The sequence below is a fragment of the Neovison vison genome, chromosome 3 (genome assembly GCF_020171115.1).
Source record: "Neovison vison isolate M4711 chromosome 3, ASM_NN_V1, whole genome shotgun sequence".
Classification (NCBI taxonomy): domain Eukaryota; kingdom Metazoa; phylum Chordata; class Mammalia; order Carnivora; family Mustelidae; genus Neogale; species Neogale vison.
In genome coordinates this window covers 211,893,139-211,917,221 of record NC_058093.1, presented here as the reverse complement: position 1 = coordinate 211,917,221, position 24,083 = coordinate 211,893,139, and the positions used below count along the sequence as shown (strand labels likewise).

The 24,083-nt window shown below is 57.5% G+C and overlaps 1 protein-coding gene across 4 annotated transcripts in view; it reads right to left on the bottom strand.

Annotated features, from left to right (window-relative positions):
- Nucleotides 1-674: 674 nt before the first annotated feature.
- The window catches only part of TXNRD2 (thioredoxin reductase 2), a 49,701-nt gene continuing 26,292 nt past the window's right edge, over nt 675-24,083 (bottom strand). For 3 of the 4 annotated variants that reach the window (XM_044243706.1, XM_044243707.1, XM_044243709.1), the window contains 10 exons: nt 23,441-23,460; nt 22,497-22,588; nt 19,731-19,905; nt 9,579-9,715; nt 6,334-6,429; nt 5,938-6,030; nt 4,334-4,405; nt 4,070-4,167; nt 2,146-2,355; nt 675-951 (listed from right to left, as the gene is read on the bottom strand). In XM_044243706.1, the coding sequence (XP_044099641.1) occupies nt 2,232-2,355; nt 4,070-4,167; nt 4,334-4,405; nt 5,938-6,030; nt 6,334-6,429; nt 9,579-9,715; nt 19,731-19,905; nt 22,497-22,588; nt 23,441-23,460 (907 nt within the window). In that variant the 3' untranslated portion in view covers nt 675-951; nt 2,146-2,231. The remainder of the gene's footprint in view (nt 952-2,145; nt 2,356-4,069; nt 4,168-4,333; nt 4,406-5,937; nt 6,031-6,333; nt 6,430-9,578; nt 9,716-19,730; nt 19,906-22,496; nt 22,589-23,440; nt 23,461-24,083) is intronic. The other variant, XM_044243708.1, reaches the window with a different exon arrangement.

Below are 24,083 nucleotides of genomic sequence, written 5' to 3'. Positions count from 1 at the left end.
CTTTGTTCCCTGACAAGCAGGGTCCCATCCAGGGCTCCCGGGCGGGCAGACTAAGTGATGTTTTCTTAAGGAAGACACGAGATTAACCACCGCTAAAGCCCCAGCACAATGCATGGCCCTGCCCCTCACTGTCAGCGCTGTCTCTCTGCAGTGACTGACAGGTGCGTCCGGGTGCCGAAGGGCGCTCTGGGGGCCCGTCAAGCCCCAATGGGCAGGATTAGCCCGAGCGCGGCAGACACGCCGGCTGGGAGGGCCATGGTGGAAATGTAATGAGGTGCCTGACGTTCGAGGGACAGAAAGCCTCCAACAGCCCTGCCAGCTCCTGTCACCGGGCCACAACACTGGCAGGTAGCTCTGGAACAAAGCCAGCGGCTTCCCCACCCCTGCTGAGTGTCTGCTTTGCTGTGAGGCACAGGTAGACCCTACAGAGGGCGGGGGTGGGGGTGGGGGTGGGTGCTAGCTCTGTTCCCTGTGCCTGGGAGAAAGGGTCAGGGTCTTCTGAGGTGTGGCTGCAGGGGTCGTGGGGCATGCTGACAGCTCAAGAGCGGTGCCCTGACTGACAACTGTGAGGGGAGGAAAATAGGTTTGTGTGTGACAGGCCTGGGGCGGCCAGGCCCCACCCCGACCCGGGCCATCCTGGGGGTGCATTAGGGACAGCACAGATAGGGGCACACTTCAGGAAAACACCCTCTTTATTTATACTCCAGAAATACCAGGTGGGGAGCTCAGATGTGCGCAACCCACAGGGTGGGTTTCTGCACACACCGTCATCTTCTGGCATCGGGGGCTGGTGGGGCTGGCCTGGGCAGGAGGGTGCGCGAGGTGCAGGGGCTGACGAGCCCTGGAGCCATCCCTGCGGGGCACGTGGGCAGTCCGTCCAGAGGCCACCCACGCCGACGACCTCCGGGGCTCTCCAGGGGTGAGGCTTGCCTGGGCTCAGCCTCTGGTGTCCTACAAGAGTTGGGGGGGAGGGCGGTGCTCAGCATGGGGTAGTCATGCCATCCCTGCATTGGCCTGCCCATGTCTCCGGTGCCCACACACAGAAGGAGTCTCTGCGGACAGGTGAGACATGGGCCCCAGAGAGAGCCCCCGCCCTCACCAGCCTGATGCATCGCAGAGAATGCTACACTATTAAAAAATATTTTGAAATGATAAAAACATACAGCTGGCTCTTTACAAAACAGCTCTGTTAGGTACGATGTTCTGATGAGAAGTTTCCTCAAGATGCTCTTCATTTGTCGGTATCAAGGGCAGCCCTGGCTGTGGAGGCTGTAGGACAGCGGGAGCCCAGGATACCCCCAAGAGAAGCCCCAGGCCTGTGCCCAAATCCATGGGACCTTCAGCTGCCATTCAGGGCCTTAGGCCTGGTTGAGGGTGTCTCGTGGGATGCTCCCTGCTCTGTCTATACTCTACTTCAGCCCTCAGTACCCCAAACCCGGGAGGGGCCGACAGCTACAGGGGACACTCCAGGCGGGGCTGCTAGAGCTTGCAGAATGTCTCACAGGACCAACTGAACAGGCCCTGACCACACGCAACCTTTCGGCAGGGGTCAGGGAGGAACTCACTAATTTCTTCCTCCTCAGAAGAGGGCTGGGGTGAACAGACCCCAAGGCTTCTGCCTGCTGCCCGGCTGGGCCAAACTTTGCAAAGCTCTAACAGAACCAGATGTGTGGGCCACTGCCGTGCACAAGGCAGCGTCTCCACCTTCTGGGTGACAGAGAAACGAGCCGGTGCAGCTCTGCATGGAGTGAAGCTAGAAAGGGAGGCCTGCTTCTCCTACCCAGCAGCCCACTGAGTTCAGTCAGTCCAGTGTCCCCCAGCCTCCCCCCAGCGCCAAGACAGGCCACTAGGGTGTGAGCCCAGCTTCAAGACATTTCCTGCATTTGGGGACCAGCGGCAGCCAGGCCAGTGTCTGGGGAGGAAGGGTGTCCTGTTGGGGGGGAGGGGTGCCCTCACAGGGCCTCCTTCCCAGCCCTGTTTCTTCAGCTCCTGTAGTTGGGGCACAGGGCTCCCATGTCTGATGTGGCATGGCGGCTGTGGCCTCCCATGTATCTGGAGAGAGCTGTTCATAGCGACACTTCCTCCACCCCCCGCCCCCACCCCATGCTTCCAGCCTTAAACCCAGAGCCTGCCCCAGCTGTGTACCTGGATCTGAGCCTCCGAAGAACCTGGCTGTGGGGGGCTGCAGGCGTGCCACGTGCCCTTGGCTGGGCAGGGATGGCTGCTTACCCTCAGCAGCCCGTCACGGTGGGGTCCAGGCCCGAGCGCTTGGAGATACGCAGCTTGGCCACCTCCTCAGCGCAGGTGGGGTGGATGCCCACTGTCCGCATCACCTGTGCATAGGAGGCCCCACACCTGCACACGGGGGGGTGGGGGAGGGGTTCAGGAGAGGAGTCCACACGGGGTGGCACGTCCAACATCATCCTGTCTCTCAGAAGATGGCACACAGGAGGGCCCTGGAAGTCCTAGTCTCCCCGTTGCTCCCCAGGCCTGGCCACTACCCTCTTCTCCAGCCAGCAGCCAGGAACACCCACACACACCTCTGCTGGACCTGTCTCCCACGTGTCTCCCAGCAAATGCCAAGCAGCCCCATCTCCCACCTCCCCCCGGCCCCCTCACCTGCTCCATCCAGGCTTCCTGCTGCTCCCAGCCCACCAGGAGCAGACCTACCTCGGTCCATGCCTTCAGATACTCCTTCTGTGGGCCTGCTCCCTCTCCCCACCTGCCCCAGCGAGCTAGGTCGAGCCCATTTTGATGAGCCCTGCGCGGAACTGGCCTGGTCCTGCTCACGGCGCTCTTCTGCTCAGCACCCAGCTCTTGTCACACACACACGTCCCCTCCCCCTGCAGCGGCGACCACCCACGGGGCACCGGGCCCCTCCTCGGAGGCACAGTAAGTGAGGACTCCCCGCAGGGCGCTGCCACTGTCAGCAGAAGGGGCCGCCACAAACAGCCCTTCTTCCATCTATACACACACGTTACAATAGCTGGTGCGCGAGTTCCCAACTCGAACAAGCGTGTGTGTTTCAAACTGTGGGCAGAAGGCCCCCAGAGGGAGCGTCCGGTTCACACCCTCCTCCTGACTATTGCTGAACATGGGTCCCCTCACTCCCCTGATTTGCTCAAACCTTCAGTGTTTCCACAGTGCAGGTGCTGGAAATGATCACCACCAGACTGGACGGTATCAAACCTTTCAACCCTCACTGACCAAAATGGTTTCTTGGTGTTTTAATTACATTAAAAATTCCAAACAATGCAGAGCATCTTTCTACTATTTATTTTAGCTTTCTTTGGCCCATTCACATTCTCTATTGGCTCTGTCCTAAAATTATTACTGTTACCTGCCAGGAAGCCTGGGGTGCCCCTGGGGTGTCTGGACTAGTCCCTCATAGCCCCCATCAGTCTTCCTGGTATGGGGCCTGCCCCTTGACCTCCCACCCTGTCCTAAGATCTCCACCAGCCTCTGAGGCTAGATCTTGGCCACAGTCCCAAGCCCCAAGCACATGGTGGGGTGGCCCATGCAGCCCTTCTCTGTTCCTTCAGCTCCACTTTGCCTTCCACCCTCCTGCCCCTGACAGCCCCACACCCCTCTGCCCCAGACAAACCACCCCCACCCAGAGCCTCCAGCAGCAAAAGTGCCAGGCAAGCCTGGGAACCCGGGACCCCGCAAAGCACAGCACATGCCAGCCCTGGGGCAGTGGGCGGACCTTGCTCATGACTGCCAGCGTGCTGGGCCCCGTGAAGGAGGGCCCCAGCCCTGTTCATTCTAAGTAGAGAAGACCCAAACTGGGACCCACCCTCGCTGGCCAGGGATTTGGGCCTCTCCCCTGGCCCCCCAGGTGGCCTGGCCACAGACTGACACAGTATGGCTGGCTTAAGAGCTGGCTGGAGAAGAAAGCTGCCTCTCTTGTGACGGGAGCTGCCGTGTCTGAGGAGATGGTCTGCCAAGCACGCGGATGATGGTACCTAAGAGCAACATCACAGCCGCAGACTTCCCACTGCAGCGCCACCAACTTTCAGAGCCACAGGCGCCGAAACAGTGCACAACGCTAACATCCCTCCCCACTTACTTGATCCCTAGAGCAAATCCTTGAGTAACTTCGCCTGCGTTGGGGCCAAGGAAGTGCAGGCCCAGTACCAGCTGTGGGGGCTTCCGCAAGCACACCATCTGAAAGCCACATGATCAATGGTCCAATTGGCTAGTGACAGGGCCTGGGGGCTGCACAGGCGGGCCTGCCTGGGGGGGATGGGCAGTTGCAGAGAGTTTCCCCACCCCTGGGTGCCAGCTCTTTCCCTGCCTCTCACCTCCTGGCATGGCCCACAAGGACACTCACCTTTATGTAACACTGGGACGCATCCCGCTCAGCCACTGTGAACTCCAAGGGTTTATAATACGCGTGATAAACCTAAGGGACAAGATACCAATTCCTGGAGTCAATAGCTTCCTGGGCTGCAGGGATGGGGTGGGGACCCAGAACTGCCCACGTGGCCTCCATGTTGTGGTGTGGGGTAAGGACATGGTGGAGTTGGCTGTGAATACCACCCTTCTCGCTCCCACACAAAACCAACCTTTGGCCAGGGCCACACTTTTTGCGAGACAGAACCTTTCCCACCCAGACCCAAGGCTCCCACGGACCACAGTAGCAGAGTGGGCTCCAGACTGGCTAGGTGGAGCCCACCACGTCTTGTCACAGAGCCCGAGTCTCAGAGCGTCACACCAGGTGGATGCTGTGGAGCAGATGGGGTGATGATGGGCAGTGGAAGGGGGTGCCCAGCCCACCCAGTGGCTCTGTGGCCTCCCAAGGGTACCCTGGTGCTGGCTGGGCCTTCACTTGAGCAAGGAGGGGGAGGCAGGCTTGGGGAGGCCCCTGGCCCACACCAGAGCTGTCGGCCAGAGGCTTTCAGCACCCAAGAAGGGCTCGACAGCGTGTTCGGGGCTGCGGCTGAGTAAAAAATGAGCAGGGCCCTCACATGTGCTGCACAGCCATTATTAATTAATGGAACTTCAGAGAATATTGTTCTAACTAAGACAGAATTGAAAAGAAAACAAACAAAGCGTATTTGGCCATTCAACATTGTGAAACATAAAACAACATTATAGAATGCCACGAACATATGTCCCCATGTACTTGTGATGAATCAAACAAAAATAGCAAATAAAGTGCTGGGGGGAAGGCTGGCCTGTCAGGCCTGGCCCGTTGATGGAGGGGACTGGGGCGCTGGGGCAAGGGGAAGGCCCTGGAACCCAGTGACTCATTCCCAGAGGGTACGAGGCGTGTGGTGGTGGCACACCGGGGCTAGTTTTTCCCAGTCCATTGCAAGCTGCTGCAGTAGCAAGATGAAGCCATGCTGGAGGCTTCCGGCTTCCCCGCTCCTGCCAGGCCACTTAGGGTACCCTCAGGGGCCACCCCAGGGCCACGGCAAGCTGACTGAACACACTCAAGAGGCAGTCTTCCTTTGGGGGGAGTACTTAAATCCGGGTTTTTGGGGGGCCTGTGAGAGCTGGACGAATCGCAGATCAGGAACAGAGACCGGGGTGTCAGGGAGGTGGGGGTACCTGAAGCCACAGCTGGGCTGCGGGGGTGGCAGGACGCTGGGAGCAGAAGCCGATGGCAAGAGAAGGTTGGGAGAGTCGGAGCCTTTCCAGGTAGAGGGAGACACATGCCCCGTGAAGGGCCACAGCCCAATGCTGCCCTGGTTTCTGGGTTTCTGGGGCTGTCCTCCAGCACTCCTGTCCCAAGTGACCCTCCGTGCCATATCTTGGCCAGCACTCTGGGCCCCCTGCCCCACTTTGACAAACTGCAGGCCCCAGGAAGCAGGGACACCAATGCTCCCGCTTGCCCGCCAGGTCTGGGTTGGGGAAGGGCTGTCGTCAGGGTGTGAGCACCACACAGGCATTGTGTCCTGGCAGCCCTCTGTCCTTGGAGCCCCAACATACCTCCACGTGCTCCTCTCCGTGGCGAGCCACAGCCTCCTCCTCCGACAGCCCCACACAGCCGTACTCCAGTGGGGTGAAGACAGTGGTGGGAACCTGGAAAGCCAGTCCCAAGTGAGGTACACTCCTGGGGACCCAACACTGAAGATCCCCACTCAGGCCAGGTCCCCGGACGTGCAAGTTAGCAGCCTGCCAGAGGGGGTGGGGGGGCTACCCTTGCTTGTTGCGAGGCCACTCCCACAAAGCTAAACCTTACTCATGAGTGTGTGCGTGCACACACAGAGGTCCAAATGCCTGTGAATGTGCACACGGGCTCATGCACGCCCCCCCCACCCCCGCAACAAGAGTCACCCTGTCTCCAGGCTGGATGCAGCTCACTGAAGGGCAGAGGGTACTCACGTTTTCGTAATCCATCACGTCTGAGGACTGACCGCACAGCCGCTGGGCCAGGAGCTTTCCTGCCATTATGGCCGTGGGTGTCAGCTCAGGCCGCCCCTGATGCATGGGAGGAGCCCAGGGTTACTTCAGCACGTCTGGGGGAGTCTCCACAGGACCCCTGCTGCCGCCCATGCCTTCCTAGTGAAGCTTCTCCCCATCCAAAACCTCCAAAGCCTGTTTGTCTCTGGGCGCAGGGCCCTGGGCCAGTTTGCTTATCCTGCTTGCTTCCTTCCCACTGTCCTGCTCTGGGGGGCCACCTGCGGTTATGGCCCCCATCCCTGGAAGAGCAGGTGAGCTGCCAGTGAGCCCTGCCACACTACCCACCCTGACTTGTGGCTTCCCTCTGAACCCCTTCTTCATGTTGGTGACCTTGGAGAGCTGCCCTCAGGACAGAGCTCGGAGTACCCGCTCCTACTTAATTGTCTGTAGTAACCAGGATTCAGGCTAAAACGGGCCCTGGAAGGATTTCGTGTGTGCCTGACATGCAGCTTGGCTTGCACGTCACAGTCCATTACAAATCCCAAATCCGAATGCCTTGCTGCTGGAGGCCCCTCTGTCCCAGGGTGTGTCCCGCTCCAGGAGCCAGGGGGGTGGGGTGGGGGGGTGCACAGCCCCCCATGTTCCTACACGCGTCGGCCTGGGACCGGCTGCCAATCACCTCTGCAGCAGCAGGAAATGCAGATGTTGTTTGACATTCCAGAAATGAATAGAGATCCGCAGAGATAAACTCGTGAAAGCAGCCCGTGCATTCCACCGGGCCTGACTAAGTGCGGAAACGTCCATGCGCGCAGCACAATATGTCACCAGACAATGGCTGCCCTGCCCGCCTGTGGGACTCTTCCCCACTGCACACCGGACCACTGGTTTAGTGTTAACTCTTTGGACTGCCCCGAAGGACCTTTCCAACTCAGTGGATTTAATATTTCAGTAGATGCCGCCTTTGTGTGTACTATTCCTGGCAAAACAGTCTGAAATACTATGGTTTCCTCTATGTTCGCACTCAGCTCCTGGGGTACGCAGAAAGCCTGGTATAATCTGCACGGCACTCTCTCCCAGGACCATGGGTGCTATCTTGGGGTGCAGCACACAGGATGAACACAGAGGGGCCACCAGAGAATGCCACATCCCCACCATCGGGGATCATGTGAGCAACAGCACTGCCCGGTCCAGGGGCACGTGAAGCCACTCACTTCTTTCCACACCAACAGGTCAATTGGACAGTCAGAAAGGACTTGGGAAGATGGGCTGGAGCTCTGAGCACACGCTCCAGCAAGCTGTCCCCGGGGTCCTGTCTCCATTTGGTGGTCTGCTCCCCCTCATGTATCATTTCATGAGCCTGGGTCCACGGGCAGCCTGAGGGACTCCAGGGGCAGCCCTGTGGTTCACGTGCCAGCATGGAGCACAGCCAGGGAGTGATCCGTCTGGTACAATGGGCACAGCAGGGGCCATGTTGTCCTTGTAGGAGGGGGTTGTATGGAGTCAAGTCTCTGCAAGATGGGCCTGTGCCAGATGGGTAGGCTGGCCCCTCAGGAACAAAGGGAAAGCCCAGCCTTGCATGGGCTCCTGCCCTGGTCTGTCTCCATGAGTGTGTCAGGCTCTCCGGAAGACCCAGCCATCGTAAGCTGCAGCAGAGGCTGAGGGAAGGATGGGGACAACTGCCACCTGTACTCCTTCAGCTCTGGGATGCCCCACCCAGGGACCCACCTGCCACAGATTCTGGCTCCCCCACCCCCAGGCATTTCCCAAAGTGGGCTCTGGGGTGAGTGGGGGCAGGGCAGTGCTTACACTCTGGGGCAGGCACAAGCATCCTTACTGGGCTGGCCTGGGCCTCTAGCTCGCTCTACTCCTCCCTCAGGTCTCCCTTGACCGCCACACTAAGCATCTTCTGACATCTCCCTCAAACAGTTCACTTACTCACTTATCAATCTGTGACTCTGACCAGGGTGTCACCATAAGAGCTACGACTTCTGTCTGTTCCTGCAGCAGTCAAAGAACCCAGAAAAGTGGTGATGCTAGAACACATCACAGTGGGTTTAAGGCGTCCCCCAAGTTCATGTCTGCCTGGAACCTCAGAATGGGACCTTGTTTGGAAATGAGGCTCTTTGCAGACGTAATTAAGGAAAGAATTGAGACCATTTAGGATCGGTCACTTAGGGTGAGCCCTAAATCCAATGAGGGTCCCAAGAAGAAAGAAACAAGGACACACATGCGCGCGCGTGTAAACACACACAGACACACACACACACACACACCCCAGCAGAGAGTGCTGTAGCTCCAAGTCTGCACTGCCTGATGGATGACGACGTGTCCTCCCCTAGAGGCTTCGGAGGTAGCCCAGCCCTGCCCACACAGACTTCCGGCCTCCAGAATGTGCAAGAATACAGTTCTATCAATCTAAGCCACCCAGCTTGTGATGATTTGTAATGGCAGCCCCAGGACTAACACGTTGATGATGCTGGCAGGACTGGCCAGCAAGAGCCCTGCTGGGGTCTGGGGGCCCTGGTGTATCTCTCAGGCTTCTTTGGCCAGGGCCCCACCTGAGCCACCTTCCTTAGGCCATGATGCAAATGTATAGGAGAGGCCGACTGCTCCAGGGGCTTTGGCAAGGTGGTCGGGGAAGCAGGGGTCCCATGACTGACCAGCCATGATGGGGCCATGAAGAGGGGAGGGGTGCGGACCAGATGCCTCCCAGGCTGGGGGGCAGGGCTTCTGCCAGGGACTCACAAGGGGAGGAGCAGGCAGGCCTGGTGAGGGGGGGTTTGTCCCCATCTGACAGCCCAGTCAGGGACAGTACTGACCCATCCTCAGATGAGAGGGTAAACTGAGGTGAGGAGGTCACGCCCAGGGCTACAGGGCCAGACAGCCCAAAGGATCGGCCCACCAGGAACATCTCTAGGGCTCTGTACCGCCAGCCCACCTTCAGGAAGTCGAGGCCCATGTTGTGTGCAAACAGATGTCCCTCCCTCAGAGCAGACAAGAGGGATTTGCTGATGGTGCTCTTCGTTTTTAAGCCTCCTCTCAGCCCCCCACCCCCCACAGAAACATTCGAGTAAACAGAGGCTGGTGCCCAATCCTTCCCAGCACTTGAGTCTACCAGTAGTACTTGGGGTTTGGCCCACAGCCTTTGTGAGCCTTGTCAGGTCCCTGAGGCCCAGCTGGGGTGGGGGGACGGGGAGGTGACACCAGGTGGTAGGTACAGGCCGTACCTCTGCTACATCTCCGATGGCATAAATGTGGGGGACGGAGGTGGTTTCCTGAGCATCGACCAGGATCTTCTGACTGGTGGGGCTGGTGTGTACTCCAGCCTTCTCCAAATTCAGGCTTCTGGTTTCTGGAATGCGACCTGAAGGAAATAAAGTGCAAGGCTCAAAGACGTTCAGCAGTTCCCACTGAGATTCCTCCGTTGAATCAGAATGCTTCTCGGCATGCCCACTTGGCATGGGTCAAATATCAAGCACAACAGCGTCGAGGGGCTGTCGGCCTCTGCAGCCTCACACACACGCACGCACACAGACGCCCAAAGCACACACGCACGCAGCCCCATACCGTTACTTGCACAGAGTTAACGAGAGGAGGAAGCAGGATGAGGAGGAACAGAAAGGAAGGGAAAGGGGTGGAGGAAGCAGACGGGGACAAGACTTCTCTAAAGTCCTGTGATACAATTTTGGTTTTTTAATTATATAAGCAGTTCACATATTCAAACGACAAAAAAGAAAAATGGAAAAGAAAAAAAAGTGCCTATAATTTGTAAACAATCTGAAACCCAGGGGCCAAATTGGATATGTGGTTGATAACCCAGCACAGACAAAGATAATTTGCTCAGTAGACTACGCCAACCCATATTTCCACTGTACAATTAGATCCTGACAATAAAGCTTACAAGCCATTCAAAGAAGACAGGCAAAACCCCGTGAAGTCACATTTGAGTTGGAAATTCATTCATTCTCCATTTTCTTAATACAAAGTTCCTATGGCTCTGACCACAGAAAAAGTTTAAAAGTAGAGATGACCCAGCAGTATGCACGCCCCATCGCTGGATAGTGATCTCAACCCTTCCCCATGGCAGGGGCCAGGCTCTGGGGAGCCTGCCAGCCCACCTCGGGCCTGGATGCCTTGTGGACACAGCAGAGCATGATCGAAGGTCACTGTAGCCGTAGTTGCGGACACAGCGCGACAGGGACTCACAGCCTCTGAAGGCATCGGGCCCTGAGGGGAAGACAGGGGATATATACAACCGGGGCTCTCACAGAAGAAGCCGGTGCACATGTTTTCCAGCAGTGCCAGGTGCATGTGAGTCTCAGTCTCTGCGGAGCACGTCTGTGGGCCCCAAGTGAGCCCACAGCCTCCTGAGTCCCCACATGGCCCTGCCTGGGATAGGGAATGCTCCTTCTCACTCTCTCTGCGACCCCGGTGTTCCCATCCTCCCACGGGATGCTCTTCCCGCAGGCCCATACTCAGGATGGTGCTTCGTGATGGATTTATGCGTCTCTCCTGCCCTCAAATTGGGTCTGTGTGAATAGGCGGTGGCCCTGTGTCCCCAGAGTTGGGCAGTAGAATGTCCTCCAGAGCAGGCAGCGAGAAGGCACAGACTTAAGCCCTGCTCAGGGTCTCGGGGCAGGCCCCGCAAACCCCCTCTGGCGGCAAGTGGGGCCAGAGGCCTGGCCGCGGGCAGCTCCACGCTACAAGCCCTTAGCTCCTCCTTTCGTGTGCCTGTGGCACCTGGCCAGCAGATATCCCCAGCTTGGAGACCTCTAGAGCAGAGAATAGAAATGGGCAGAAAGGAAGAGCCCAAACCACACACCATAACCACCCCTGGGTGCAGTCATTTTTGGCTAATCCTGGTGAGCAACTCTCGGGTACAAAGCTGGCAAGAGCAGGGGACAGCGGCAGCAGCCTCCCTGCCGGGCTTCACATGCTTCCAGCCCTGGGCCTTGTCACCGCCGAGTGCCAGCAGAGGTCTCCCCTAGTTCAGACAGTGTAGTCTCACTAAGCCAAGGGGTGGTGGAGTCAGTTCTTCCTGGGGGGCCCTGGGAGGGCAAAGGCAGCCCCGCAGGGCTCCCGGTATGTCCTAAAGGCAAAGACTAACGGTTTCAAAGGCACAATTCCCACAGCTCGTGCTGCCTCAGATACACGAGAGATCGGGTGGCTGGTGATGCCAAGCTGAGCATCTGGAAGACCAAGTCCTGTGAAAGGGAAACCTTAAGTCTCCAGCTGCTCTCCCAGAGTGGGAAGTCAAAACACAGAGACTCAGCTAAGCCGTGCTTCTCAGGTTCATGGGGAGTCGGCTCCGGCCTCTTCAGTGCGCTTGGCCGCAAGAATCAGCTGCTGGGTGGGTGGACGCCTGTTGCCCAGCATACCAGACACTGGCGACGCAACGTGAGGCTCTGGAGGTCCCTGCCCTCTGACGGCACCAACGCCGGCCCTAGTTGAGTGAGCAGAGACGCGTGGGTGTGCAGAGAGCATCACGCCATGCTGGCCAGTTTCCTGCCTGGAGGAGGCAGCATGGGGGCCCCAGGCCTGATTCCTGAGTAGGGGATCCACCTGTCGCCTGGGAGCTTCTCCTGCACCTAGGAAGCTGGAAGGGGCTGCGCATCAGCAAGGAAAGAGCTGGGCCCAGTGGGCAGGCCTGGTGGGGGTCTGCAGGGTGGGCCAAGAGTCCCTGCAGGTAGGGGACTCAGAGCTGAGCCCTCAGGCTCCACCCCAGACTGCCGGTTTTAGGGAGCAGGGCCTCCAGCAGCTTGCCAGGCTCACGGTCTCCTGGCGATTGCTCCAGGCTGAGGCTGGAGCATCCAAGGACAAAGCCGGCTGCCCACAGACTACTTTGCTCTGACGCTGGCCACACAGCACTCCTGCCTGGCAGGTCCCGGGAGGCCAGGAGCATTTCCTTGGGCCTCGTGGTAACCACGGTAACCCTACACCTCAGAGATGTCAGTCTAACCACATCCCAGGTCTCAAGGAATACCGAGATAAATTTAAAAGGGGTAGCAGCAGCAGGGGTAGACAGAATATGCCCAAATTGCGGAAGGCCCTCCATCGAAGCTTCTGGCCACAGCCAGGACACGGGCCTCACTGAGCAGACAACCTGGAGAGGGTCATGGGGGAAGGAGAGACATACCCCTCCGAGTTCTGCTGCCTTGTGCTCAGAGCAGAGTCCTGTCTCCCCACAGGGGCTGGGGACCCACTCAGCTCAGGCCTGGAGCCCCCAAGGAAGGCAGAGCACGGGTACTCGCGTGGGGACCCAGTGGCCAGCCATGCGAGAACGGTGGCTCTGGCCCTGTGGACAATGTCCAGTCCGGGTCACGCTTACATGGCCAGAAGCAAGACCCAGGCAACATGCAAAGCTTTCTCCCTCACCATTTTCCTCTCATGCAAAAACAAAGGTAGGACTCCTCAGACTGGGGGTGGGAAGAAGACGGGCACCTCCGTGGCACCCTTCTCCCCATGCGCATCACCCTTTGTGTCGCACATGGTGCTTTCCCACACCCCCTGCAGGCCACTCACTCCATGCCCTGGGGGATCTCTTGCTCCCTGGGGCCTTGGTTCTTTGGTACCCAGCTCGGGCTTGCTGGGTACAGCTGAACGGCTCCCAGGCCTGGTTCCCGGATCTCTGCTCCCTGGACACCACCGGCATGGGGATGGCAGTCTGTCTGTGTATCGGTTTAGTTCCTCGGGACAGTCCTCAGAGGAAGGCCCACCGACCAGGCGGGGCCCAGGGCAGGGAGCTGTGCCTGGATGGTGGCCCCTTCTGGGGCTTGTTCCTTCCCTCTGACTGAAGTTTTAATTTCCACTTCTTTGACTACCAGTATATAAAACTAAGGACTTTGCGCCACATATTTAGTAGCTGTATTTCCTCTTGTGAACTGCCCATTCCTTGCCTTTTTAATTTCATTTATGTGTATCTCCACGACTTGATTGCCTTGCAAGAGCTTCTCACATGATACCTGAGTGACACTCCTATCTACTGCAAACAACAAGGGTGTCAAGATTGCAGAAACAAACATGTTCTCACTTCCTCCTCAGACACAGAGGCCAAACCAATGTGTGGATGGGTCCTTAGAGATGCCTCCCTCACCAGGATCAGCCTCGTCTGCTGAGTCCCTCTAAGTGACCCTGGTGTCACCAGCGTAAGACAGTCCTGGCATCCAGGACATCCTGGGGCCCTGAACTAGTGCAGGAAGCCGCAATCAGCCTGAGAGCTCCCGGGGCCGCTGGACCAGACCAGCACTCCTCTCACGGCCCCAGAGTCCCACCAGCTGCCGCTACTGGTCTGGGGAGGCAGCCCGGCCCCCACGCTCACCAAGCCAGCAGGAGAAGGCTGGAGAAAGCTGAAGGTCAAAAACTCCCCAGATGGCAGTTTGGGTCCTTCCTACCTGCTCAGCTGGGCCCAGGGACACAGACAACTGGACATATGCAGTTTCCTGGGCCTCTGTCTCCCTGTTACAGGAAAACGGGCATTCCCTCCAATTTCACGCCTGCCTGGAGCACACGTTCCGACGAGTGAAGGGCAATCCGTATAATGAGTTAAGATTTAAGTGCCAGCAGGAGTATGACAGGGCGAATGAGGGGCTCTGATCACACAGACGCAGGCGAGTATCAGGAGGGTGGGGGTCCAGGAGACTGTACCAACAGCTTCACATAGGTTCACAGAGCACCCCTCCTGGCATCCCTCCTGGGGGGGAAACATGCATGGGCCCCAAGAGTCAGCCACTCCCCCTAGGCTGGCCTGTGAGTCACCCTGGGCCAGACAGGGAAGGCGGAACTCACACCTTTGGCACCTCTAGTCAGATCCCTTGAGGCTCACCTTTTAAAAAGTTTATTATGTGTCTCTTGTCATCATTGGGACTTTAGGGGAAAGGATGACCACAGCAAAGGGCTCCTTTTATTTTCTCAAATGGCCCCTTCTAAAATAGTCCCAGAACCCTAGTCTACACCTTAGGGGCCCCAAGAACACGGCAGAGGACCCAACCTGCTGTCCTGGGGTCCAGGTAGGGCTCAACGTTTGCTGAATGAATAAGTGAGCCTTACCATGACCCAAGCACCTTAGCGTGACCTGAGGCTGGAGGCTTACTGTGACCACCAGCACCTGCCACTGCCCCCCAGGCCAACCTGAGGACACCTCTCACCACTGTCCCCTCCGCATGAAACACAACATGGGTCTTTCCCATTCAAGCCTGTGTGCAGCACTGACAACACATAAAATAAGCTCATATGGGCTCCTAAACCCCCAGAGCCAGCCCTGGAACGTAGTGCAGCCTCCAGCCCAGACCCAGCGGCAGTTTGGTCCACGGGAATCCCCAGGAAGGGACACGTTCACTGGTAGGTGGTAATTATTGCTGTAACAATTACAAATATCAATATAACCTTCCTTTTTTTTTTCCAATTTATTTATTTTCAGAAAAACAGTATTCATTATTTTTTCACCACACCCAGTGCTCCATGCAAGCTGTACCCTCTATAATACCCACCACCTAGTACCCCAACCTCCCACCCCCCCGCCACTTCAAATGCCTCAGATTGTTTTTCAGAGTCCATAGTCTCTCATGGTTCACCTCCCCTTCCAATTTACCCCAAAGCACATACCCTCCCCAATGTCCATAACCCTACCCCCCTTCTCCCAACCCCCCTCCCCCCAGCAACCCACAGTTTGTTTCGTGAGATTAAGAGTCACTTATGGTTTGTCTCCTTCCCTATCCCATCTTGTTTCATGGATTCTTCTCCTACCACTTAAGCCCCCATGTTGCATCACCACTTCCTCATATCAATATAACCTTCCTGCTGGTTGACGGCTCCCAGTAGCACTTGCAAAATTTAGATAGTGCACATTAATGCAAAAACAAAACAAAATGAAAAAAGATGCCTATTTATCTTTATAACCATTTTCACTAAGACTTTCTTCTTCCTTTTTTAAAAAACAACTTGCTTCCACTAAGTTCTAATCACAAATTTTGAATCTGATTTGGTAAAAAGACTGTAAGTGCGGAGGTAGGCTGGCCTGGGTCTGACGGCTGTGGGGGTCACGGTGACCCCGAACACGGGCAGGAGCCAGCTCTCCGGCCTGCCGCAGTGCAGGGCTTCCCAGAGGGCAGAGGGCCAGTCTGTGAGCATGGAGGCTGTTTTCCCGCTGCCCTGCCTCTGCAATGGGTTGGTGCCACAGTGAGCCACAGCAGAGATGAATGACAGCCAGAGTCAACGGTGTTGGCTCACGAGCTGGGGTCCATCACCCAGGGCCACATGGTGTGGCAGGGGAAGACCGTGGTCTCAGGCCCAGCCGCTTCCCTTGGCTTGTGGGAGGGACCGACAGGAAGAACTCCCTGAACATCTCCTTTCCCTCCAAGAAAACAGACCACATACACACTCTCTTCACGTGGCTAGTTACAAACTTGACGTTTAAACTGAAATAAAAAGGTGTTAGAATATGAGAGGCTCACGAGCGGAGCAGTGCTCTCCTTTCAGGCCTGGGGAGCTGAGAAAGGTGGGCCTTAGCTGACCCGGGGAGTCCATGTGTGGGAACCTGTCACAAAGCGTTAGGTTGCTCCGAGGTCCCCCCCCCCCCACCGGGAGGAACACAGCCGCGTGTAGTTTCCTACAGCCACAGCATGATACAGCCCCAAAGAACAGGCCCAGGGGCCTTGGACTGGGCTTCTCTCAACAAGGTTGCACCCACGCTCCACCTGCTAGTCCCTCTCCAGCAGCCCCACACCAGCCTGGGCTCCTCTCATGGCTATCAGGGGCCACAGGGGCCTGGACTGCTTCATCCTTCTTGCTGGACTCAAGAGACATCCCCCACCCCCACACACCCATGAATTCCCAGCCTCGGGGGCTCACTTCTGTTTTACCTCCAGGTCCTAGTGCTGCTGCCCAGCACTCAGGGGTGGGGGGTGGGGGGTGGGGAGACGGTCCACAAGGACTCGAACGGGGTGTCTGTGGGATGGAGGAGCCATTAGCTAAATGTAGCTGAGCAAGGCGGCCCCCTGGAAACCAAAGCCAGCAGTCCCCATGGTAGAGGGGGAGGCCGAGTCTGCAGCCCACCCTGGGCAGTCGCAATCCACTCCCCGGGTACCGCAAGCCCCATCCCTGTCTCCACAGGTGCCACCACCTCCCCGGCTGTGGTCCATGGGTACACTTTGTGTAAGTGGGCTCTACGGGGAGGGAGGTCCTCAATATGGTGGTTGGATTAAAGCTGGAGAGCCGGAGTAGGGGGCACCTAGGTGGCTTAGTCAGTGGACCATCCAGGTCTTCAGCTCAGGTCACGATCTCAGGGTTGTGGGATCAAGCCCCCTGTTGGGCTCTGTGCTCAGCACAGAGTCTGCTTGTCCTTCTCCCTCTGCTATTTCTACCACCATCACCCCCATGTTCTCTCTCCCAAATACATAAATAAGATTTAAAACAAAAACAAAAACAAAACCAAGAAACTAGAAAGCCAGGCCTCCAGAGCCTGCTGGCTCTCTTTATGCCATTTTAGAGACTTGGAAGTTATCTGTGGGTTTCACACCCAGGTGGGCGATACCAATTTCCCTGCTAAGACAAAGTCCGAGGAAGAGGAAGTGGCTGATTCCTAATAGACCAACGGGGCTGCTGAGGAATGGCCAGGACGGCCCTTCCTGGCACTCCGGATGGTGGGGACACCAGCCGTCTGGGCCTTCTGACTGTGGACAGGACTCTCGTGGCCCAGGGAGGGAAGAACCAAGAGTGTCCACCCTTGCCTCGAGAGGGGGCCAGGAAACCTTCCAGGAGGCTAGAGATGCTGGGGGGCACAGGAGAGTTTGAGCGGCCGGCTTTCCCAGGGCTTTGCTCCAGCCATCCTTCGTCCAGCCTCGGAAACAAAGTCGAAGCTGAACCTCAGCCGAGCTCCAGCTGGGAAGCGATTCCACACGCAAGTGTCCCGTCAGTGTCCTTGTCCTGCCCCATCCTGCCCCTGCTCCCCACCCCCCATGGCCGCCCCCGATGGCTGAGGATTCAGGCCACAACTGGTTAAATGCACAGGGTGAATTCGAGCCCGCGGCGGGCGCAGGCTGACTGTCTTCACTCAGCACCGTAATCGGCACATCTGCAGACAGGAAATCCTCCTCGCTGCGAGTTCCCAGTCTATTATCTGAGACACCTGGTGTGGGTGGGTGATTCAGAGACAAACAATGAGCCGGCCCCCTGCACAGCAATTAACTGCTTTAACTGCTAATGTGTTTAATCCACCACGTGGAGATCAAGGCTGGGCCGAGGAAGAGGCTCAGGAGTCCTCCCGGGCTTGCAGACTGCAGGGCCCTCCTCGACATCCCTGCGCAGACCATCCTCACCAGCCGTGACCCAGGTGCCAAGCACGAGCTCAGCCCCACGGAAGCTCTCATGGCCCTTGCTGTGTGTCCTCCTGACACGAGGGCCATCCTTCCCTCCTGTTTTTCGCACACGTCAAAGTCCCGCTGGTGTGCACGCAGCACTTGCTATTGGAGCAGGACTCATGGTCCCGGAGCTATTTGCTGGGCCAGCCCTTCGGCCCCCAAGGGAGCTTTATTTTAACCTCCTGGCCCACTGATCGTCCTTCATTGCAAGCAGAAACGATGCTTGGCTAAAGGCTTATCAGGGTAAACCGGCAGAAAACATTCCCAGTTGTTAAACTGGGAAGTGGCTCCCGATTGTTTACAAAACCTGGCCCGGGAGTTAGCAGCAAAGTCAGCACATGCCCGTACAGCCCCAGGAGGCGTGCCAGAAACCGCCGCCGCCACCACAGCGCCGCCTCGGGAAGCAAGGTCAAAGGCCAAGGACTGTGAAAAGCTTCCACCCCCAGCATCAATCACGTTGGGCAGACTGTCTGGGGGATGCTCTTTTTGAAAATACAGAAAATAAAACGGACTCCTGCAGAGGGGAGGGCAGGCATGTGCACCGAGGCCCCCGCTTGTCGCCCACCAGGGATCTGTCTGGAAGCTGGGAGGACCTCGAGGCTTCCCCAGGGCACGGCCCCTTGCCCTCTGAGCTGCTGCCCTCAGCGTAGGCTGAGCGGACGGCATATTGGCATAGGCCTTTGCCTCTGTCCAACAGCGAGAGAAGGGATGTGGGTGTTTGGGGTCCCCGAGGTGTTATCAGGGGACAGAGGAAGAGGCTGGGAGTGCAGACTGGAGGGGAGAGACTTGCCACTGCACCTTTTAGAATGGACTTTAAGATAAATGTCAACTTACACTTCTGGACCTGAATAGTTATAGAATATTTCACGGTGTTTACCAAAATAAACCTACTTCAATTTACTTTTATGAACTGAACAAGAGTATTTCCTAAGGCCATTTACTAAGTTTTGGGCAAGAGGCACTAACTGAACTCCAAGGAGTTCTCCTTGCTCCTTAAATCTGCCTGTGTTGACCACACACAAGTGAAGGGCTCTGACTCCCTCAGAGTTTATCTCATGGTCTGATTTCCAAGCATTCTGAGGACTCAGGAAAACCAGAGAAGCTTCTCAGAAGCACACTGCTCTGTGACGCAGCCCGGCTCCTCCTGGGAGCCTCCCCACAGGGGATGCCGGGACCAAGCCAACCAGGTCCTGACAGACGCTGACATGACGACCCCTCTGAGCACTCAGTAAACATTTGATAAACCAACGTGGGGGTGGCTGAGGATTCTGACAGCTACACGGTTCTGAGCCCGGGCTCACGGAGGAGAGACAATGGACCAGGCTCAGTGCAAAGAGACCCTGGTGAACTGGAAATAGCGCACAGGGCCAGACCCCACTCACAGCCACAGGCAGGCTCACGATGGACACTCTGAGCTCTCTGCTTTTCCCGCCTGGCTCCTGGCCAGGGCGCCTTTCCTCAGAGCCCATGTCCCTTCCCTCAGACCAGCTGAGGCCCAGGCCCTGGGGTGTCTCCCTACTCCATCCCCACTCTCCATCCTGCTCCCTTACGGTGCAGGGAGGAGCCAGCCCGGGAGGGAGTATGTCCAGCAATGTCAGCAACAGGCTAATTCTGTCCAGCCATGCTTGCTCGACTTTCGCCCCCCTCTCCCCACAGAAAGCTAGACCCACACCTCTCAGAGAATGGGAGGATGAGAACACAACCACGTGTGGGTGCGCTGGCTTCCAAGCCATGTGCAGCAGAGGAAGGCCCAAGGCCTCGGCCCCATCACTGACGTCACCTTGGGAGATCTGCAAAGTGTGGTTTCCACAAAAGCCAGTGAGGCATTTCTCCTGCAGAGCTCAAACCAACCCACTGGAGGTGAGGGAAACACCTCCATGGGCTGTTCCGATGGCCTAAGAGGTATGCTATGACAGCTGGCCCACCCAAAAGCCAGCAGGACGAGGGAAGCCCTGGAGACAGCAGGAAGGGGAAGGCGATGTGCTGGTCTCCATGCGGCTCACCTGTGGCTCAGCGCACCCTTACCTATGGCCCACAGAACAGTGTTGAAGGTGCCTGTGTCCTCCTTGCCAGAGCTGGGGTCCTCCCAGGTAACCTGGAGCTGGCCATCTGGGAGCCTCTGTACTCGGGAGGGGGTACAGCCTCTCAGGAACCGGGTGCCTTGAGACGCCATGTACTCCGTGACCAAGGAAGACATTTGCTGCAAAGCATAAGAGATGTGCTGTGAGGCCCGGGTGGCAGTGAGAACATCCACTCCTAACGACTGTGGGAGGAGAGGACATGGTCTCCTGCCTGCTTGAAAAAGCCCTGGAGGAGCCCAAGAAAGGTTCATTCGAAGGGGAAGGTCCAAGGCCCCCCGGCTGCTAGGGAGCCTCTGTCCACCCCCACTTCTGGGTCCCCTTGTTCTCTCCCCCTCTGTGGAACAGAGGGCAGAGCTGGAAGAGCACCTGATGCCAGCTCCAAATCCGAGAACCTGGGGTCCTTGGGTTAGGATGCACTTGACCTTCAGGGTCTTCTCTACATGCCGATTAACTAAGTCTTCACTGAAAACAGTGACAGAGAAGCACCCCTTTCCCCTGGGGGCTCTGGACTGGCTGAACGAGATGACACTTGGCTCCATTCCTGCCACCACTGCCAAATGCTGTCACCTCCTCTGCCTCTGGGGAGTTGGGACAGTAGGTGCGCCCCTCTGCTCCCCACCAAGATATACAAGGTAACAGACATGGTGGGGATGGGTGGAGGTGGACCCTGGCATCTGCAGAGAGGGCTCCCTCCTCCCAGCCTCGGAGGCTCTGTACCCCCTGGCTGCAGATGGGGGCTCAGCTCCTGGGGCCACTGCGGGGTGTGTGTGTGTGTGGCAGGGCTTGCGCTGGCCAGAGCCCCAGTCAGACACAGCTTCCTCTTTGAAGAGGAAATAAAAGCCACTGTTTAAATCCTCTGGTGCCCACTCATATAGAGACATACACCATGAGAAGCCCTGCCTGTTCAGGACTGTCACATGAGTCACGGGAACACAAGTGTAGGCAGCTCCTCCCTCTGGACTCCTGACGAGCCTGGAGTCTCTGTCGCAGTCCATGGGGGAACTACTGCGCCCAATTGAGCCACATGACCAGACCATGTGCCTGCCACCGGGGCTGCACATCCTTCTGAGGCAGGGCCTGGGTCACCTGGCCTCCCCACTGTGCCCCCATGTCCCAGGGCATCCCCTCTCATCGGTCTCCAACCTCTGCCTGGGCTGGAAGGCCAGTCTTCTGAGTGGTCCCTGTCCCTACGGGCCCCCCACTTCATAGGCCTTGTTCTTCTCAGTGTCCTACAGCGTGGCCTCATGTGGCTCCTGTCTGGTTTGCACCTGGCGATCTCCACCCATGGCCCGAGGCACCGAGACCTTCCCAGATGTTGCCGCCTGGCCTGGCTAGCTCAGTCGGTTAAGGGTCTGCCTTTAGTTCAGGTCATGATCCCGAAGTCTTGAGATCAAATCTCACATCGGGCTCCTCGCTCAGGAGAAAGCCTCCTTCTCCCTCTGCCTGCCATTTTCCCTACTCATTTGCTCTTTCTCTTTCTCTCTGACATAAAATCTTAGAAAGAAAGCAAGCAAGTACAGTCCCACACAGCATATACAGCATCCACCGGGTGGGCTGGGGCTGGGCGCTGTACATGGCAGGCCCACTGCTTCCCCACCCCTGCAAGAGCTCACAAAGCCGGAGAGCACAGACAGATAGAGGTCTGTCTTCCTTCTCAGGCACGTGAGGACATTTTGACATCTTGACAGTGACAGCCCTAGACTTGGGTTTTTGTTTTGTTTTTTTAAAAGATTTTATTTATTATTTATTTGACAGACAGAGATCGTAAGTAGGCAGAGAAGCAGGCAAAGAGAGAGGAAGGGAAGCAGGCTCCCTGCTGAGCAGAGAGCCCAACGTGGGGCTCGATCCCAGGACCCCGGGATCATGACCTGAGCCGAAGACAGAGGCTTTAACCCACTGAGCCACCCAGGCGCCCCTAGACTTGGGTTTTAATAGGTGGCTTTTCCTTGAAGAATTTTAGTTAAAAAAACAAACAAACAGCAAACCACGTGCCCCTGACATGGATGCCTCTGCCATCATCAGGGCATCTATGGCCCTAACGCAGGTCAGGACAACCTGTACTCTCCAGACCCCACAGGGTGGCCCTCTGAGCTCCTGCCATGTGGCTCTCAGGAGTGGCCAACTGACAGGCAGGCCGTGAGAGGCGCTGGCCCCATGCAATGGACAGGATGTGGAACTGGCGGGGCCTCAGAGGCTGCGTGGGATACTCTGAGGACTCAGGGTGGGCCGCCAGCCAGGACAGCCACCAAGTGCTCGTCCTGACTCATACATTCCTCTTTTCTGCCACCTCCTGAGGCTCCCATGGCCTTACCAGTCTGGCACCTGCTTCCCAACCTGGTGCTGTCCCCATGGAGGTGGCACCCTGCTCAGACACCAGAGGAGCTCAGCAGGGAAGATGGGGGGACAGCGGACTAGCCACCACATTCTTTCTGCTTTCTAATGGAGGGACTAGAAGGGTTGACCCAACCTTATGGTCCATGAAGCTGGCCTGCCGTGCCCACCAATGTCCCTTCGATCTGGGGGGACGTTACCGCACATTCCATGGGCCAGCCCCTCCTTCCACACTCTGGCAGGTGTTTTCTGTTTCAGGAACAATCTCCTCACTCAACACAAGGGCCAGTTTTGAAACACTGAGACCTCACTCCCAGACCACACCTGCACCCGCCTGGGAGAGAGCACGGGGTGGGAGCTGGGGCACCCACGGCCATACCTGGTCAAAGCCCCGGAGGGGTATGCTTCTTATCATGACGGTGGTGTCCAATCCGAGACCGGTGAGGAACCCAGCACACTCCAGGGCCACGTCTGCCAGAGGCTAAGGAAGGCTAATGGATCATGACATCAGGAGCCAAGGGACAGGGAGGGCACCAGGCAGCAGGAAGGATTCTGGGAAAGCAGCAGCTGTGGCCAGACACCCCCAGTGCTCTGGCCAGCCACCCGCTCCCCCACAATCTCCAGTCAGCCTGGAAGAGGCTCCCAACACAAGCCACAAAGACCCCCTCCCAGGAACACATGCCCAAAGTGAGGAGGGGACTCTGAGAGCCACGGCACAGGGGAATCCTCCAGCACCCAAGGCCAGGTGGCTTCTGCCTCCATGGGGCATCTGTCCAGGCTCCTTGCAATTTAATGTCAGCCTTTGGTGCCAGGACCCCCAAGGGGCCTGAGTAGCAACAGAAGGGAAGAGTGTCCTTCATGAAAGAAAAGGAAGAGCCACCTTCGAACCCGGCTCCCAGCTGGCAGTCCTAGCTTTCCCCTTCCCTCAGTTATCCCCTCTCCTGACCTCAGATCCTCCCTGGCTCCTCCCTTGAGCCTCTCTGGTGCTACCGCTCCTTCTGAAGGAACAGGCCCGGATGGGACTGCTCTCCAGGGAGCACCACCTGCCTCACGGCTGTGTCCAGCTGCCCTGAAGGGCTTAGGCATCTCAGGGTACAGCTCAGGAAATGCCTCCAGGAAGCCCTAGCCTCAAAGGTCAGCCTCAAATTGTCCCCCGGGTACAGGTCATCTGCCCTGAGTGGCCCTGGAAATGCCTGACTCCAGGCGGCAGACGGTCCTCCCCGCTGGAAGGGAGGGCCATGGGGGAGGGGCTGTAGGAACCGGGTGTCCCCTCTCAGGCCTGTGAGCACAGCCGGCTGTCACCTGTACGCCAGCAAAGGATACAGCTGGCCCCGACCACCAACCTGTCAGAGGAAAGGACACAGAGGGAAAGAATGGTGAGTACCATACGTGGCTCACCATGGCCCCCGTGCAGCTGTCCTGAATGGGGCCTCTGCCGGGGGACAGGGCCCTTGAGCTTCCCTGCAAGGTGCCTGGTCAGCTGATGTGTCACTGTTGATGAATCAGCTGAGGCTCACTGTTCAAACAGGTTGTCCCAAGGTACAAAACCCACTTCCCAGAGGCTCTGACTGTGAGATAAATGACAAACACAGTGTCACTGAATCAGAAAATTGCCAGGTGGTGAAGGATGTGAGTGGTCAGTGACAGAACAGCCCATGTCCTGCGAGAGATCCCAGGAGAGTGACCGATGTGGAGTCCACGGGTGTGTGGAGGAAAAGCCCAGTGGAACAAGGGGAATGGTTTTCCTTCTGTCCTAATGTAAACTCTGCCATGGGGTTCCCTCTGGATCTTCGGTGGCAGACATGCTCTGCAGGATGGGGAGGGCACCAGACAGCAGGGAGGATTCTAGGAAAGCAGTGGCTATTCAGAACATCCTCGGACCCTGGAAGGCCAGGCTGTCCAGCCCCACCTCACACAGGCCAGGGCCAGGAGGGCCAGTTCCCTGGAGCAAAGATGAGGACACCTG